General features: G+C 40.0%; 1 protein-coding gene across 1 annotated transcript in view; it reads left to right on the forward strand.

Moving 5' to 3' along the window:
* Positions 1 to 18,413, forward strand: part of LOC138369033 (zwei Ig domain protein zig-8-like) — a 219,715-nt gene that overhangs the window by 184,411 nt on the left and 16,891 nt on the right. The window contains exon 5 of the mRNA XM_069331922.1: positions 15,966 to 16,013. Within this exon, the coding sequence (XP_069188023.1) occupies positions 15,966 to 16,013 (48 nt within the window). The remainder of the gene's footprint in view (positions 1 to 15,965; positions 16,014 to 18,413) is intronic.

The raw sequence follows: 18,413 nt of genomic DNA on the forward strand, positions 1-18,413 counted from the left end.
AACAGCTCAAGCCCTAAGGGAGAAACACCCACCCAGGGCTCCGCGTGAGGACGACATTGTACAAGTGGGGGCTACCGGAGCAGAACCTCTCTGGGTGGCTGAATCTGTGGTCCATAAAGCAGCCATGTCCTTCCCTACAGGATCAGCAGGTGGGTTCACAGGACTAAAACCCAACCAACTCAAGCAAATGCTCAACCCTGCACTGGGTGACATTGCAAAGAACCTCTTGGTGGAACTAACCAGATTCACCAACACATGTCTAGCTGGCAACATACCAGCGTCCATAAGACCTATCTTTTTTGGAGCATCTCTCTGTGCTCTAAAGAAAAAGGATGGAGGGATCAGGCCAATAGCTGTGGGCAATAGCTGTGGTTCTCTCCGGCGTCTCGTCGCAAAGGCAGCTGCAAGAACAGTTAGTGATGCAGCGGCCAACATGCTGAAGCCAAAACAGCTCGGGTTTGGCATTCCACAAGGGTGTGAGGCGGCAGCCCATGCAGCTCGAGCCTTCATCGCCAACATCACAGACGAAAAGGCCCTTATCAAGCTAGATTTCAAAAATGCCTTCAATTTGGTGCGGAGGGATGCAGTACTCCGTGCGGTTCATAGTCATTTCCCTTCCATCTACCCTTTTGTACATTCATGCTACAGTATGGATCTTAAGCTACTTTTTGGCGAACATGAAATTGACTCGCGAGAAGGCGTCCAACAGGGTGACCCCCTCGCTCCTCTCCTTTTCTGCTTAGTCATCAAACAAGTCACAGAGGTCCTGTCCAGCGAGCTTAACATCTGGTTCTTGGATGATGGTACCCTAGCTGGTTCCCAAGACTCCCTCCTGGAGGACATCAGAAAAATCCAGGAGCAAGGTGCAGTTTTAGGCCTCACCCTGAACCCTTCTAAATGTGAAATAATATGTTCCAACCAGGGCATCGTAGAGAGAATAGAGGGTCTTCTGCCAAATATCCATAAAACTAAACCTGAAGACAGCACACTCCTAGGAGCTCCCCTGGGGTTGAAAGCCATCGATGAGGTCCTTGATAAGAAAATCGCCGACCTTAAGAGGATGGATGGGAGGATTGAGGATATTGATGCTCATGATGCACTCTACCTCATCACCAGATGTCTGTCCCTCCCCAGGTTAACCTACTTTCTGAGGTGTTCACCATCTTACAGTAGCCAAAAACTAAGTGAGTATGACCGGTTACTGAAATCAATGCTAGAAAAAGCCCTTAACCTCTCTCTCGATGACCTACAGTGGAAACAAGCCTCTCTTCCCGTAAGACTTGGGGGCCTCGGAGTTCGAACAGCAACGCAAATCGCTGTTCCAGCCTTCCTGTCCTCCTTATCAGCATCCGACGACCTTGTGAAGGAAATTCTACCTGCCCACTTACATCAGCTGGCAGGTGTACATGATCCCAATTTTACACGCTGTGCCACAGAGTGGGCCTCTCGTGCAGGCCAATCACCTCAACCACCATCCCCAAAATCCCACAAGCAATCCAGCTGGGATGGTCCCATTGTAGACCAAGTTGCTGCAGAGTGCCTGGGTGCTGCAACAACACAACACGACATTGCTCGCCTCACAGCAGTAGCAGCACCACATGCAGGGGATTTCCTGTTAACAACCCCAATGTCGGCAACTGGCACGCGTCTCACACCACACGCCCTCCGAATTGCTGTGGCCCTCCGCCTTGCTGCCCCAATCCACACCAGATATAGGTGTATTTGCGGCGAGGTGGTGGCTGACAGGTACGGTCACCATGGCCTACTCTGCCAAAGCACAGGGGGATGGCACTCGAGGCACAGTGAAGTTAACGACATCATCAAGAGGAGCCTCACTACAGCTGGATGCCCAGCTGAAAGAGAGCCCCGTTACCTAACGCCCCGTAACTCTGATGCTCTTATTGGTCGCCCGGATGGTATCACAGTGAACCCCTGGAAGAATGGCAAGCAGTTGGTATGGGACTACACGTGCGTATCAACCCTGGCTAACACCTACATTAACCTCAGTGTTGCACAACCAGGTGGCGCTGCCACCCACAGGGAAGCAGCCAAATCCCGTAAGTATAGAGAACTGGATCACCACTACAATTTTGTCCCCATTGCTTCTGAGACGCTCGGCGCCTGGGGTAAAAGTGCTACCAGTTTTTTGAAGGAACTGGGTTCTAGGCTCATTGAAACAACAAGGGACCCGAGAGCTGCAAGCTTTCTTTTCCAGCGCCTCAGTGTGGCGATACAGAGGGGAAATGCGCACTGCATCCAGGGTTCCTGCCCGCCATCTGAGGAGCTGGAGGAACTCGACAACCTATGACAACCATCTTTGTAACCCATATGTAACTCCTTTTTTGTAACAAAGTTCAAATAAAGTAAATATATATGTGTACATACAAAAGAATGGGGGTGGTAGGAGAGGATAATATTAGTGTTCAGTGAGAGACCACAAGGTCTCCTCTGAATACTTTTTATTTTCTTCTCCGAGGCTATGGGTCCCCACATTGGCACCAGAGGTGGTACCCTCACAAACTTTTTAAAAAAAAAAAAAAAAAAAAAAATATATATATATATATATATATATATATATATATATATATATATATATATATATATATATGACAATGTCAGACCACGGAGGAAAATGAAACAGGAATTTCCTTTCCTTAATTTCTTTAAGGAAATTCCTGTTTCATTTTCCTCCGTGGTCTGACATTGTCACATTCTTAATCACGTGTTTATTTTCGTGATATACACACACACATATATATATATATGGACTATACTTGCGTATCCACCCTGGTAACCACATACATCAACCTCTCTGCCGGCACAACAGGAGCCGTAGCGACACACAGAGAAAGAGACAAGTCAGCCAAGTACAGGCAATTAGATCATCGGTACAAATTCGTTCCAATAGGGTCTGAGACCCTAGGCCCATGGGGAGAGAGTGCAAGAAGGTTTCTTAAGGATCTTGGTTCCAAGCTCATTGACACCACAAGAGACCCCTAGAGCGGCAAGTTTTCTCTTTCAGCGCCTCAGTTTCGCGATCCAGAGGGGGAATGCTCGCGGCATCCTCGGTTCCTGCCCGGCGTCAGAGGAGTTCGAGAAAATCTACAGCCTCTAGGAAGCGAACTTTTTCTTATGTCCTCTAATGTTCATTTTTTGTATAAAATCAGATATGTAACTGTATAACCTTGCAAAATAAAGTGTACACCATAAAAAAGGGGGGTGGTAGGAGAAGCGAACACTCCTACGTATTCAGAGTTATATGGCAAGTTTTTCTCTGAATGCTCTGTGTTCTCTTCTCTGAGGCTGTGGATCCCTATAATTGCACCAGAGGTGTACCCCCATATATATATATATATATATATATATATATATATATATATATATATATATATATATATATATATATATATATATATATATGTATATATATATATGTATATATATATATACATTATATATATATATATATATATATATATATATATATGTATATATGTGTATATATATATATATATATATATATATATATATATATATATATATATATATATATATATATATATATATATATATATATATATATATGTCGTACCTAGTAGCCAGAACTCACTTCTCAGCCTACTATGCAAGGCCCGATTTGCCTAATAAGCCAAGTTTTCATAAATTAATGTTTTTTCGTCTACCTAACCTACCTAACCTAACCTAACCTAGCTTTTTTTTGGCTACCTAACCTAACCTTACCTATATATATAGGTTAGGTTAGGTTAGGTAGGGTTGGTTAGGTTCGGTCATATATCTACGTTAATTTTAACTCCAATAAAAAAAAATTGACCTCATACATAGTGAAAAGGGTAACTTTATCATTTCATAAGAAAAAAATTATAGTAAATATATTAATTCAGGAAAACTTGGCTTATTAGGCAAATTGGGCCTTGAATAGTAGGCTGAGAAGTGAGTTCTGGCTACTAGGTACGACATATATATCTATATATATATATATATATATATATATATATATATATATATATATATACATATATATATATATATATATATATATATATATATATATATATATATATATATATATATATATATATATATATATATATATATATATACATACATACATATAAACACAACATGTGTATCAAAAGCTTGTCCAGGTGGTATACACTTCAGTCATAATTTCATTTAATGTCATGACAAGAGGACAATGCAAGGAACAACAATGAAATGGAAATTACACATGTGCGAGTAATGTGTAGTAATGAGTAATGTGCGAGACCTAAATGTATACATTCTCCATCATGGTTCACATAATACTTCCTATACAACATTTATGAAGCATTTCATACAATAAGCATACAAGCAGATTTTCCAGTTACATGACATTAGGCTACTGCTAAAGAGTAGACATCTAATATACATCCAAAATTACATGGCATACAACTCTGATACAGAAATATAATATAGTAAGTTATGTATGACATACAGTGTCAATACACAAAATATAATCATTTACGGTCAAAAGATCATCTAGTAATTACAACATTCGTGATAATAGGCTAATTAGCCAATATATCACTATATAGTTTGAGCAAGATCAGCAAGTAATTACAACATTCGTGATAATAGGTTAATTAGCCAATATATCACTATATAGTTTGAGCACATCATACACCAGCCTCAGTATGATTATTATTTATTTTAATATTTATTACCTTTTATAATTATTTTTTCAAAGAATAATCACTAAATTATCACTATGAACAGGTTCATCCAAATTCTTGAACACGAAAAATTACATAAATTATATTTTGGAATCCAATATTTACAAAAAAAAATTCCCTTTTTCCTAAAATGTAAAAAGGTAATGAGCACCAAGAGAAAGGTGATGTAAACCAGAGTATCGTGACCGGTCGCCGTAGACCACAAAAATACGTCAGAGGTAAAGTTTACAGTTTTCCTCAAACCTTCCGGCAAGATATTTTTATTTTCAAAGTTTACATCAGAGTTTTACCCCTCTCTGCTCTGTTTAACTCTTCTCTGTGAGGCTGTTGGTTACTGTGAGAGAGTGGGAGGTACTGTAGGAGAGTGGGTGGTACTGTGGGAGGGTGTGAGGTACTGTGGGAGAGTGGGAGGATGTGAGGTACTGTGGGAGAGTGGGAGGATGTGAGGTACTGTGGGAGAGTGGGAGGATGTGAGGTACTGTGGGAGAGTGTGGGGTACTGTTGTTGGAAATTTCCAACACTAATAAACTACTATTGTATTATAATACATCATCATCATTATATACTAACTACAGTAGTTATTAATCTCACTAACGGTTGTGTCAACATAAATTAAACCATTTCATCTGTGTATTATTGCTACAATTCTCATGAAATCGAGTAGCAACATTGTGTCAGATAATGTCTAGTTAGACACGTTTATTACCAATGTGTTAGAGAATTGAATGTGGTTCTCTAAAATTATCAGTATTCCGTGTAATAATTACCTACGGATAATATCCATATAATCCCAATAATCCAAAACCGAGAGTTATTAACTGAAATTATTATCAAGTAGCAGTTTTATTTGTTACGTGCGAATGCCATGGAGAGAATAAAACCTTCTCCATTTCTCGCTTAACACCATTAAACGAGAATATGATAATATTTAAGTCCCTATAATTGCAACTCAGTTCTCATTAACGTATTACATCCATAATTGCGCAGAAAAGAATTATTCGTGATTAATAATTTCTGTGGTGAATGCGAGAGACGGGTTGAGGGAAGGTGGAGACGCCATTGGACACGAGGCATCCGCGGCGTGAAGAGTGGCATGACACGTGGTAGTGACTGGGGAGTTTTTATCGACAAGAATTACGTTGATACCCGGTTAACAGTTAACAATTACTTATCCACGTGTTCTATAGTGCCCGGCCAGTTAATAACGCAGCAACAATTGAAGCCACGACCCGTAATTACACGTACACAGCAGTGGAAGCCTGGAACTGGCTGACGCGGTTTCGGCAGACCTCAGTATTTGATACGCTCATGTTAAGTATACCATTCTCGTTTGATGCATCATCCTAGATTGTATATTTGTGAGTAGTCTGTCGTTATACAACAAGGATACCTAATACACAACGTTAGTTGAATTTCAACAATTTCTCCGTTTTCATGAGTATTTGAAATAAATCGTAGCGTAATCAAATGCTACTTAAATTTCTCTGATTTCAGCATGTATACGAGGAGTCGACAAGTTGTTTCTCATCATTCGTGATATTCACCTCAGGTTCTTTCTTTATTGGGATCCTGTGACCACGAGGACGAATGACGAAACGGCGTTACAGAAATCGTCTTACAGCTAAGACATTTTTTTCGTACAAATTTATCTAATATTATTACTGATTTCTATATAATTCATATAGGATCTTTACATTGAATAAATTATTGCCATAAATGATGATTTGGAAATTAATGTGTTTTGCTCTGGCTGTTGCTCAGTAATTCATAATCTTTAATATTCATAATTTGAGTTATCATATCTTTGAATCTATTGTAGTTTAGATTTACTATGTTATTAACTCAACAATGAACTAGTGACGAACCACACTGGTTCCTAGATATATTTGAACTTCTAGAAATACCCCCCCCCAATGTTGATATTTGAGGCTTTGACTTTAATTAATTAATAATACAGTCTATTCATTATTTTCAAGTGATTATTCATTTAATTAGTTTCCATAGACACTGGTTCTCTAATGTCATTCTAATGATCACTATTATTCGTTTTCCCTCTTTTCTCAAAAGTGGGTGGTCCTTTGATTTATTTAAATACAATAATCAAATAATTGAATATCTGAGTCAAGCCCCAGAAACCCAACATTATGGTCCTTAACGAACCGGATACATACCAATTAACATTACTAATTAGTCATAACTAATCACCGTGTGAAGTAGTTTAAACTAACCACATTTGTTAATTGTGGCTACCAGCAGTGTACCACATAGGTTAGCCTAATTCACACCAACTTATTTGCTGCTTATACCTCATGTATAAAGTAGCACTTGTGGGACACAGTCAAATGCCCACAACACTCAGACCTATACCTCATACTGAGGTAAGAATCTTCAGGTCACCAGGAGCAACAGCTCATAACTTCTATAATAATTCCACATTAACACCTGCGTTAGAGTGGCCTCACCATCTAACTATTATTTATTTAGGTGGTAATGACATCCATCCTACTCGACACCCAGCTGAGGTAATTAATCACCTTAAAACAATAATTTCCTCATTTAAACTTGTTAGCAGTTCAGTAGTGTTCGCATTGGTGGAACCTCGCCAACTGAGCAATAATAATCATTGGGGAGTGAGTCCAGAATATTACCAAAGAGCTGCCAAATATATAAACTTTAGGCTGAGGAAAAGAGTACGATTGGATGCCACTTACATTCAATTTACAGCCAGACCATACAGGCAAAACCTGGCAAGAGATGGTGTACACCTGTCAGGTGAGTCTAGGTCACATGTAGTTGACAAATTGATCAACACAATCAACCACCATAAAAGGCTGTGGCTGGCAAGCCAAATTAATTGTACATAATTGCATTTTCACCTGTGTTTGCAAGTGCACCTTTATATAAACTATAAAATCTAAAAATCCCCAAAACACAGCACAACTATATATTCACATTATTGCACCACAAATTAATCTATGCCAACCTTTATTAGGTAGGAATTTAGGCTGTGATTGTGCTGAATTTGGCACAAATGCAGACTAAATAAATTCGTAGTTTCTTAGGTAGAAATTCTTACAACTAGTCTTGAACTAGTTAGTAGTACATACATTATACATTCTTGTGCTGACCCTATCAAGGGTGGGATTCAAACTTTATGGTAACTCTGATTAGAGTATATCCATATTAATTATTTGTGTGTATGCATTTTGAGTGCTGCTGAATAATCACCATTACATCTAATGGTGATAAAGATGAGCTAGCGGGAAGAAAGTTAATGGTGAAGTTCAAGCACTGCTCAAAATCCTTAGCTACTTATTGTTAGGTAGGTACATTCAACCTCGAGTGAGGTACAGTGTGTAATTTAGCCATATTAATTTAGGCTATACTCAATATTACTTGTCAACTAATGAGCAAGTACCCAAGCTTCATTAGTAACACTTATTCAAGTCCTATGAAATTTGGACTTAAAGCCACCATGGCTACTCCTGAACAATTAAGGAGAACCTATATTGGCCTCAAAGGTCATTTAACTAGACTAATTAATAAGTCTGATACCTTGTCTAAAGCAACTCCCATTGATTACTATCGACTAGAAACATCAGTGAGAGTAGCTGATCTCAAATTTGATCAAGTTAGATCTACAAGCCAGTCTTATTTCAACCTACTGAATGCCAATGAAACTGATCCTGAGGAAATAGATCAAATTATAGCAGATATTTCTCAGTATAAAGATGAGACTCAAGATAAATTTGACATACTATCCAATATAGTAACACAATCTAAATCTAATGCAAATAATACTATGTCTCAATCCAGTAATCAATTACCTGAGGTTCGTCTACCTACTTAGACTTACCTACATTTGCAGGGCTGGATGAAGAAAATTGGGACACATTTTGGACTTCATTTGAAGTTCATATACATAAGAAATCTTCTCTTGACAGGATTTCTAAATTCTCATACCTGATTAGTCTTCTCAAAGGGGAGGCTAAACAGGGCATAAATAACCTAGCTCTCACTGAGAATAATTATGAGGAAGCTATAAAACTGCTAAAGTTGAACTATTGCAACAAGGAGTTGAGTATAACTAACCCTTATTACCAGTTGCTGGATCTGAATGCATCAAGTAACAGACCAGACTCACTTCAAAGCTTCAGGCTAGAAGTAGAGTCTCTAGTGAAGGCCTTAGGTACTAAAGTTGATGTACCAGCCTCAGAATGGTCAATCAAGTTACTTTTGCAGAGGAAATTGCCTCGAAATATCTTTGCAGAAATCTGCTCACACTATAAAACCGAGTTTCTCACTCTCGAGCAAATATTCGAGGGACTGAGAATAACGGTTAACAGGTTGAAGACTCATGATAAGATTAAACCTGAGTCTAAACCACCAAACATTGCCAACTCAGGCAAACCCAAATCGACTTTGAATAAGTCCAATAAATTCAAACCTAAGACTACTCCATCCACTGGAAAAAGGAGTGGTAGTGTAGGTATTTATTCTGTATCTCCCTCTGACGTTACAACTGATATGTCCACTAAAAGGACAAACTCAGCCAGAGAGAGAAAGTGTCTGTTCTGTGAACAAGAACATGTCACCTACAAAAGCACTGTTTATCCTAAGTTTAATACCAGGATTAAACGGCTACAAGAATTACACAGATGCACCAGGTGCATGGGTTCTCATGATCCCAGTAAATGTGTAGTGCATCTACGGTTATGCTGTAGATGCAACAAAGGTGTACATCATTATGCCTTATGTAGAAAAACTTCTACACAATCTATGACAACTGGGGAGAATTCTATGAATTCTACCACAGTACAATATTGCAAGGTACATCAAGAAATAAATGTACTTGCTACTGAGTCAGGCATACCACTCTGCCTACAGCTCAACTCAAACTAATTGACAGGAAATCTAGAGTTAACACTAGAGGTCTCTTTGATCAAGGATCACAGAAAACCTTCATCACACAACAATTAGTCGAGCAGTTAAAATTAAAACCCGCCAAAAGTGTGAGACTGAATATCTCTGGATTCTAGACTAATAGTGGACCTCATGAATACCAAGTAGTCAAGGTGTTAGTGAGACTTGGATCTTCGACTAGTCCAATACAAGCGGTAGTAGTAGATAAACTTCCTTCAGACCTGCAGGTCACAGGACTAGCTCGCACTGCGGGATATCTTAAACGAAACCGCATGAGGCTAGCAGACTACAAAATAAATTCTGACTGCCTCACTGATGTTGGTATACTTATAGGCACTGACCATTATTATAAATTTATAACGGGATGCACCAGAGAACATTGAATGAATTTGTTGTCATCTGCTGGAGGCAAGTTGCTTACTGGACCGGTGCTTTTCCAACAAAACCCAGCGTCAACCAACCAACAATCTAACAATACAATAGTGGCGTGACTAGGCTTGGAACAGTCACCCCTATATTTCAGAGAAATATCTGAAGATAATGAGTCTAATCCACCTGTACATCGTCTGTGGGATTTAGACACATTAGGTATTGTCCCTGAACAACCAAGCCCTGATGATATGTGGACTTACCAGCAATATCTGGATACAGTTGTCTATAAGGACAAACAATACTGGGTGAGACTGCCCTGGAAGTTAAATCATCCACAACTTCCAGTTAATTATTTCATGGCAGCCTCTCAATTACAGTCTCAATTAATACGACTGAAGAAACAGCCAGACAAATTGAACATGTATCATCTATTAATTCAACAACAACTCAATAGTAAATTTTTCCAAGTTGTAGATAATGATGACCGAAAAATAGGTCACTATTTACCCCATCACACTGTGGTGAAAGATTCATTGACAACGCCAATACGTATTGTCTTCAACTGTAGTGCCAAAGTGAAGGCAAACAGCGTGTCCTTGAATGAATGTCTCCAAACAGGACCTAGCCTAACACAAAGGCTACATGATGTACTATTATGATTCCACACTGGTATTTTCGCTTATACTGCTGATATCAGTAAAGCTTTCCTTAGAGTAGGATTGCAAGAAGAGGATTGTAACTACACCAAATTTCTCTGGATTAAGGACCCACTGGATCCGAACAGTGATGTCATAACCTACCGGTTTGCCTCTGTGCTATTCGGAGCGACTTCCTCCCCGTTTCTACTTCAAGCCACATTAGATACACATTTGAGGAAGTCAAATAGCCCTTATAAAACCGAGATCAGTGACAACTTGTATGTCGATAATTTCCAGAGAACTACAAATGACAAATCCAAATTGGTAGAAATTTACCATGAGGCTAACCGTGAGTTATTAGGAGCCAATATGCCACTACAATCATGGGCCTCAAACAAAAAATCATTAAACTAGATAATCGAGAAAGAATTTCTGGGTTATCAGGTGCCTAATCAATTAAAGGTTTTGGTCATGGAATGGAACACAAGTACTGACGAGATGAATGTCAAGTCAGTACAAACCAATAATTCAACCCTTACCGTGAGAAAATTACTCTTGTATGTCAGTCAACCATTTGACCCTTTAGGCTTACTTAGTCCCATATTAATAAGGGGCAAACTCCTCATGCAGGAATGCTGGCAGAAACATATGGAATGGGATGATCCGTTGCCAATTGAGTTGCAAGATAAATGGCAGATACTCACAACGGATTTCAATCAATTAGGTGTTTTGAAATTTCCTCGTAATGCTTCAGGACAAAACTTACCCACAAATTTGCACGTTTTTTGTGATGCCTCTGGCAAAGTGTATGGCGCTGCAGGCTACTTAGTCAATAGTACACAATCAATTTTACTCACATCTAAAGCAAGAGTTGCTCCAATCAAGAAGAGATCTTTACCTCAAATGGAGTTAACTGCATTACTGGTGGGAGTGAGATTGGCTCATTGCCTGACCAAGACACTCAAAATTTTTCCACTTTGGTGAAATCGTAGTGTGGTCAGACAATGAGGCAGTCTTACAATGGGTAAGAAATAACAACAATAAAACTCCCTACGTTAGTAATCGCGTTAGGGAAATTCATGAATTATCTGCTGGATATAAATTCAGACATGTCCCCACTAAGGACAATCCTGCAGATTACTTATCACGAGGGTTAACATTAAAACAACTAATCAAGTCTTCGATGTGGTTCAATGGACCTTCATGGCTTGTTAGTGGTCAGTGGCCCAAACAGAAGCCACAAGTCATAGTGACCAGTATCACTACTCCCATGAAAGAACCAGAATCTCATCGAACAGCTGCTATTAATCCTCACAATTATTCTAACTTGAGTAAGTTATTAAGAGTGACAGCACATGTGTTTGACTTTCTTGCTAAGATAGGAATCAGACATAAGTTTCCCAATCCTATCCTCTACTGGATCAAACGTGCACAACAAGAGACATATGGAAGTGAATATGAAAATCTTCCAGATAAATTAACCAAGTCTCTAGGTGTCTGGTATGATACCAACACTCATAATATATTAAGGTGTGGAGGACGTTTGCTTCATGCAAAAATTGATTTGGATACAAAGAATACGATCCTTCTACCACGTCACCACATTATTACAAAACTTCTAGTTTTACATCACCATCAATATGGTACTTTGCATGGCGGAGTGTTAGACACTCTCACCGACCTCAGACAGAAATATTGGCTTCCTCAAGGTCGTCAAACTGTCAAATCAATTATTAAGTTCTGTGTAATCTGCAAAAGATACGACGATCGAGTGTGTCCTTACCCAGGACCTTCACCACTCCCTAAGGAGAGAGTAGTTCATCTTCGTCCCTTTGAGACCACTGGTGTCGATTACACAGGAGCCTTGCTTCTCACTGGCAACCCAGATAAGATACCAGTGAAAGCTTATATTTGCCTCTTCACGTGTGCTACCACACGAGGCGTACATCTAGAAGTGACTTCTGACATGAGTGCCGAAGCCTTCATCCAAGCTTTTCGTAGATTTGCAGCTCGCAGATCCTGTCCCAAACTAATGATATCTGATAATGGTTCAAATTTTGTGGCAGGAGAAGCCTGCCTATGAGAGATATGGAATCATCCAGAAGTGCAGTCTGTCCTGCAGAGACGACAATGCCACTAGAAATTTATTGCTCCCAGAGCCCCCTGGCAAGGTGGGTTCTACGAACGTATGATAGGGACTGTCAAGAAATGTTTAAGGAAGACCTTGCATCGACAGAAAATTAGTTACTCCGAACTCCAAACACTCGTCGTGGAAATTGAGGCGCGAGTCAACAATCGCCCATTAACTTACCTATCAGATGATTTCTCGCAGAGAGCCTCTGAGTCCCTCACATTTAATACATGGAGGCCTGCTGAGCCCTCTGATACCTTTGGCAGAAGAGGACCCCGTCGACCCTTCCCATGTAACCAGGAGTGACATCGTAGAAAGTTACCAACATCTCTCGAGAGTAATTGAAAGGTGGAATGAGGTATGGACGCGAGAGTACCTCACAGCTCTACGAGAGTACCATTATGGAGTTTCGAGCCCCTATAATAAAGTTCAACTCAAACCAGGAGACCTAGTATTGGTTGACAGTGATGGACCAAGGTCAGAGTGGCCTATAGGCAAAATTGTTGCTATCCACCCAGATCACCAAGGCATCCTGAGAGTAGTACGGGTTTTGTGCCGAGGGAACACTACCCTAAAAACATTAGAGAAGTTGGTACCTCTCGAATTAGCAGAACGAGAGTGTTTATCAGAACCAGCTTCACCAACAGTTTCTGAGGACAACAATTCTGATCCACCGAGCACCCGCCCCACTAGAGCAGCTACTCAACAATGCAAACGGAAACTACAAGCCTATTATAGCTCTGACTAAGAGCAAATAAATTCCCATCCAATTTGAATAATCATGATGATGCTGTGTTGTGATGTCAAGTAACAAATCAGTTACAAGTCACAATGACCCAAGACATCCACCTCACCGTGGATTCTCAGTTACTTTAAATTGTATGCTTTAATTCTTAATTTGTTTGTGTAGGCTATCAACTATAACATTATTTCATTTAGAGCATCTATGAGTTTGCATAACTTTAAGACTTAGTAACATAAACTTTACATGTCATAGCGACACCAGTCAAGGAGCACATTGTAGGCTTTAGTAGTCATTAACTTTAGACGATTCCCAATTCCATGTTTTCATTTAACATGAGTTCCTTTACAAGACTTAAATTCTTGTATGTCCTTGACAATTACGGGACATCCGTTATGTGTGTACTAACATTAATATTAACTTCGGGAGAGGTATGTCAGTACTCAACATTGCACTGCGACCCAAGTTTTCTCCTCCGGGAGTTATGTTGGAAATTTTCAACGCTAATAAACTACTATTGTATTATAATACATCATCATCATTATATACTAACTACAGTAGTTATTAATCTCACTAACGGTAGTGTCAACATAAATTAAACCATTTCATCTGCTTATTAGTGTTACAATTCTCATGAAATCAAGTAGCAACATTGCGTCAGATAATGTCTAGTTAGACACATTTATTACCAATGTGTTAGAGAATTGAATGTGGTTCTCTAAAATTATGAGTATTCCGTGTAATAATTACCTACGGATAATATAACTCCCAATAATCCAAAACCAAGAGTTATTAACTGAAATTATTATCAAGTAGCAGTTTTATTTGTTACGTGTGAATGCCATGGAGAGAATAAAATCTTCTCCATTTCTCGTTTAACACCATTAAACGAGAATATGATAATATTTAAGTCCCTATAATTGCAACCCAGTTCTCATTAACGTATTACATCCATAATTGCGCGGAAAAGAATTATTCGTGATTAATAATTTCTGTGGTGAATGCAAGAGACAAGTTGAGGGAAGGCAGAGACGCCATTGGTCAAGAGGCATCCCTGGCGTGAAGAGTGGTGAGACACGTGGTAGTGACTGGGGAGTTTTTATCGACAAGAATTACGTTGATACCCGGTTAACAGTTAACAATTACTTATCCACGTGTTCTATAGTGCCCGGCCAGTTAATAACGCGTCAACAATTGAAGCCACGACCCGTAATTACACGTACACAGCAGTAGACGCCTGGGACTCGCTGACGCGGTTTCGGCAGACCTCAGTATTTGATACGCTCATGTTAAGTATACCATTCTCGTTTGATGCATCATCCTAGATTGTATATTTGTGAGTAGTCAGTCGTTATACAGCAAGGATACCTAATACACAACGTTAGTTGAATTTCAACAATTTCTCCGTTTTCATGAATATATGAAATAAATCGTAGCCTAATCAAATGCTACTTAAATTTCTCTGATTTCAGCGTGTATACGAGGAGTCGACAAGTTGTTTCTCATCATTCGTGATATTCACCTCAGGTTCTTTCTTTATTGGGATCCTGTGACCACGAGGACGAATGAAGAAATGGCGTTACAGAAATCGTCTTACAGCTAAGACATTTTTTTCATACAAATTTATCTAATATTATTACTGATTTCTATATAATTCATATAGGATCTTTAAATTGAATAAATTATTGCCAGAAATGATGATTTGGTAATTAATGTGTTTTGCTCTGACTGTTGCTCAGTAATTCATAATCTTTAATATTCATAATTTGAGTTATCATATCTTTGAATCTATTGTAGTTTAGATTTACTATGTTATTAACTCAACAATGAACTAGTGACGAACCACACTGGTTCGTAGATATATTTGAATTCTAGAAATACCCCCCAATGTTGATATTTGAAGCTTTGACTTTAATTAATTAATAATACAGTCTATTCATTATTTTCTAGTGATTATTCATTTAATTAGTTTCCATAGACACTGGTTCTCTAGTGTCATTCTAATGACCACTATTATTCGTTTTCCCTCTTTTCTCAACAGTGGGTGATCCTTCGATTTTTTTAAATACAATAATCAAATAATTGAATATCTGAGTCAAGCCCCAGAAACCCAACAACTGTGTGAGAGTGCGAGGTACAGTGGGAGTGTGTGATTGAGGGAGGAAAGTACTTTAGCTTGGAGACTACCACTCTACTCACCTAGTTGTGCTTGCGGGGGTTGAGCTCTGGCTCTTTGGTCTCTGTGAAAGTGTGGGTGTATGTGTGCAGGAGTACATGTATGCGCGTGTGTGTATGGATGTATAAGCGACTAAATCTCTAAATAACCCCATACACGCTGCAACATTGCAGGTAAAGAGACATAATCTGTATTGATTGTATATTCATCAATTCTTATAGAAACATATTTATGGTGTTATCTTTTCCAGACAAGAATATGGACGACCCGTTCTACCAGCTGGAGGCCTCTGACAATGGTGAGTATGTTACCCCTGTGTCCTGGCTCACCCTAGCTCACCTGTGTCCTAGCTCACCCGTGTCCTAGCTCACCCTAGCTCACCTGTGTCCTAGCTCACCCTGGCTCACCTCTGTCCTAGCTCACCTGTGTCCTAGCTAACCCTAGTTCACCCGTGTCCTAGCTCACCTGTGTCCTAGCTCACCTGTGTCCTAGCTCACCATAGCTCACCTGTGTCGTAGCTCACCCTGGCTCGCCTGTGTCCTAGCTCACCCTAGCTCACCTGTGTCCTAGTGTAACACAGGGGGGGGGGGTTCGAATGATCTACCCTCCTCTTCCCCCTCTACCCGTATTCTTACTTTTTATTCCCTACCAAGGGACTTTATTCTCTATCAAGTGGTAGTGACTAGGGAGTTTTTATCGACAAGAATTATGTTGATACCCGGTTAACAGTTAACAATTACTCATCCACGTGTTCTATAGTGCCCGGCCAGTTAATAACGCGTCAACAATTGAAGCCACGACCCGTAATTACACGTACACAGCAGTAGACGCCTGGGACTGGCTGACCAGGGACTGTCCTAGCTCACCTGTGTCTTATCTCACCCTAGCTCACCTGTGTCCTAGCTCACCTGTGTCCTAGCTCAAACGTGTCCTAGCTCACCCAAGCTAACCTATTTCCTAGGTCACCCATGCTCACCTGTGTCCTAGATCACCCTGGCTCACCTGTGTCGTAGCTCACCTATGTCCTAGCTAACCTGTGTCCTAGCTCATCCTAGCTCGGCTTTGTCCTAGCTCACCCTAGCTCACCTGTGTCCTAGCTCACCCTGTGTCCTAGCTCACCCTAGCTAACCTGTGTCCTAGATCATCCTAGCTCGCCTTTGTCCTAGCTCACCTGTGTCCTAGCTCACCCTGTGTCCTAGCTCACCCTAGCTCACCTGTGTCCTAGTGTAACACGGGGAGGGGGGGGGGGGTTCCCGAATGATCTTCCCTCCTTTTCCCCTTCTACCCATATTCTTACTTTTTATTCTCTACCAAGGGACTCCAAAACTTTTACTAAAACCGACTCCACGCCACGTGGTCCTAAGACGATTGACCGACTTAGGATTCTACAACACGTATGACGTGACATAGGCTTTGAGCAAAACCCTAGAGTCGCCTCCGCCGCCACCACCAGACCAGTAACACTGAGCAATGATCGAGGTCTGGATCGATCATGCTAATTAATCAACCTTGGGGCTTGATCCCCATTATAACCGATACCCTTTAAGATCTTAAGTGTGGAATTAATTAAACGGGAATGATGAATTGCGATTCGATGTTAGAATCGACGCCCAATTCAACTCTGCTTCGTGGAGACCACATGACAAGGACCAATTCATATACATACAACAAACAAATGGAAATAATGAAAATGCAGATTATTAACTAATTAATTGATTCAAAATTAAGCAAAATCTAAATTGTTAACACTCCCTACTTGAACACTCCCTAATTGACCAGATGGGCAATGAATTGACTATCCCTATAAATAACAATAGTAACTATACCTCTAAGTTGACCAGCTTGGGTGGAGTGCTGGTCTTGGGGGGGAGAGGTGAGATGGTTGACCTCCCCCAGTTGATCTCGAGCCCACACTAATGTCTCCTCCTCTGGTCTTCCCCAGACTAGAGCATTGTATCCTTCCGCATAGTCTAAGTTTTACCAAGTTACTAGCAAGGCTTAAGTTTAATAATTAACCTCTGTTTGTACTGAATTGATCCAGATTGGTTGAAATATTTTACTGAAGTTAAATTACACAAGCCTCTTAAGGAAGAGCTATTCCCGATCCCCAAAATGGTTATTTGAACTTTGAGAATTACTGAATGTGGAAACTGTTGTGACCTGTGACCGCCAGGTCACTCAAATTCTTCCGCGCCGAGGTCTAGTCATGGATAGTGACGTCACTGATGGTGACTTAAACTCATTCTCCTAATAATTAGAATACTCTTGATATTGTACCCAGTATTATTATACAATACAATTTTAATACAAAATGAATAAAGGCTAATTTCTCTAAAATACTGAGTACTACAGAATGATTCATTATACGAAACTATAAACAAAGACGTCCGCCATTTTGTGACTCAGACTTGCTAATCCCCAGAGGAATGCGCGTTGAGAGGTCAGGTCCTTACACGACTTATGGAACCTTCTGGATAATTCTTACAACAGCCTAGTTTGTTACACTAGCTCACCGGTGTCCTTACTCACCCTAGCTAACCTGTGTCCTAGCTCACCCTAGCCCACCTATGTCCTAGTTCAACTATGTCATAGCTCACCCTAGCTAACCTGTGTCGTAGCTCACCCTAGCTTACCTATGTCCTAGCTCACCCTGGCTAGCTGTGTCCTAGCTCACCCTAACTCACCCGTGTCCTAACTC

The sequence above is a fragment of the Procambarus clarkii genome, chromosome 3, assembly GCF_040958095.1.
Source record: "Procambarus clarkii isolate CNS0578487 chromosome 3, FALCON_Pclarkii_2.0, whole genome shotgun sequence".
NCBI classification, from domain to species: Eukaryota; Metazoa; Arthropoda; class Malacostraca; order Decapoda; family Cambaridae; genus Procambarus; species Procambarus clarkii.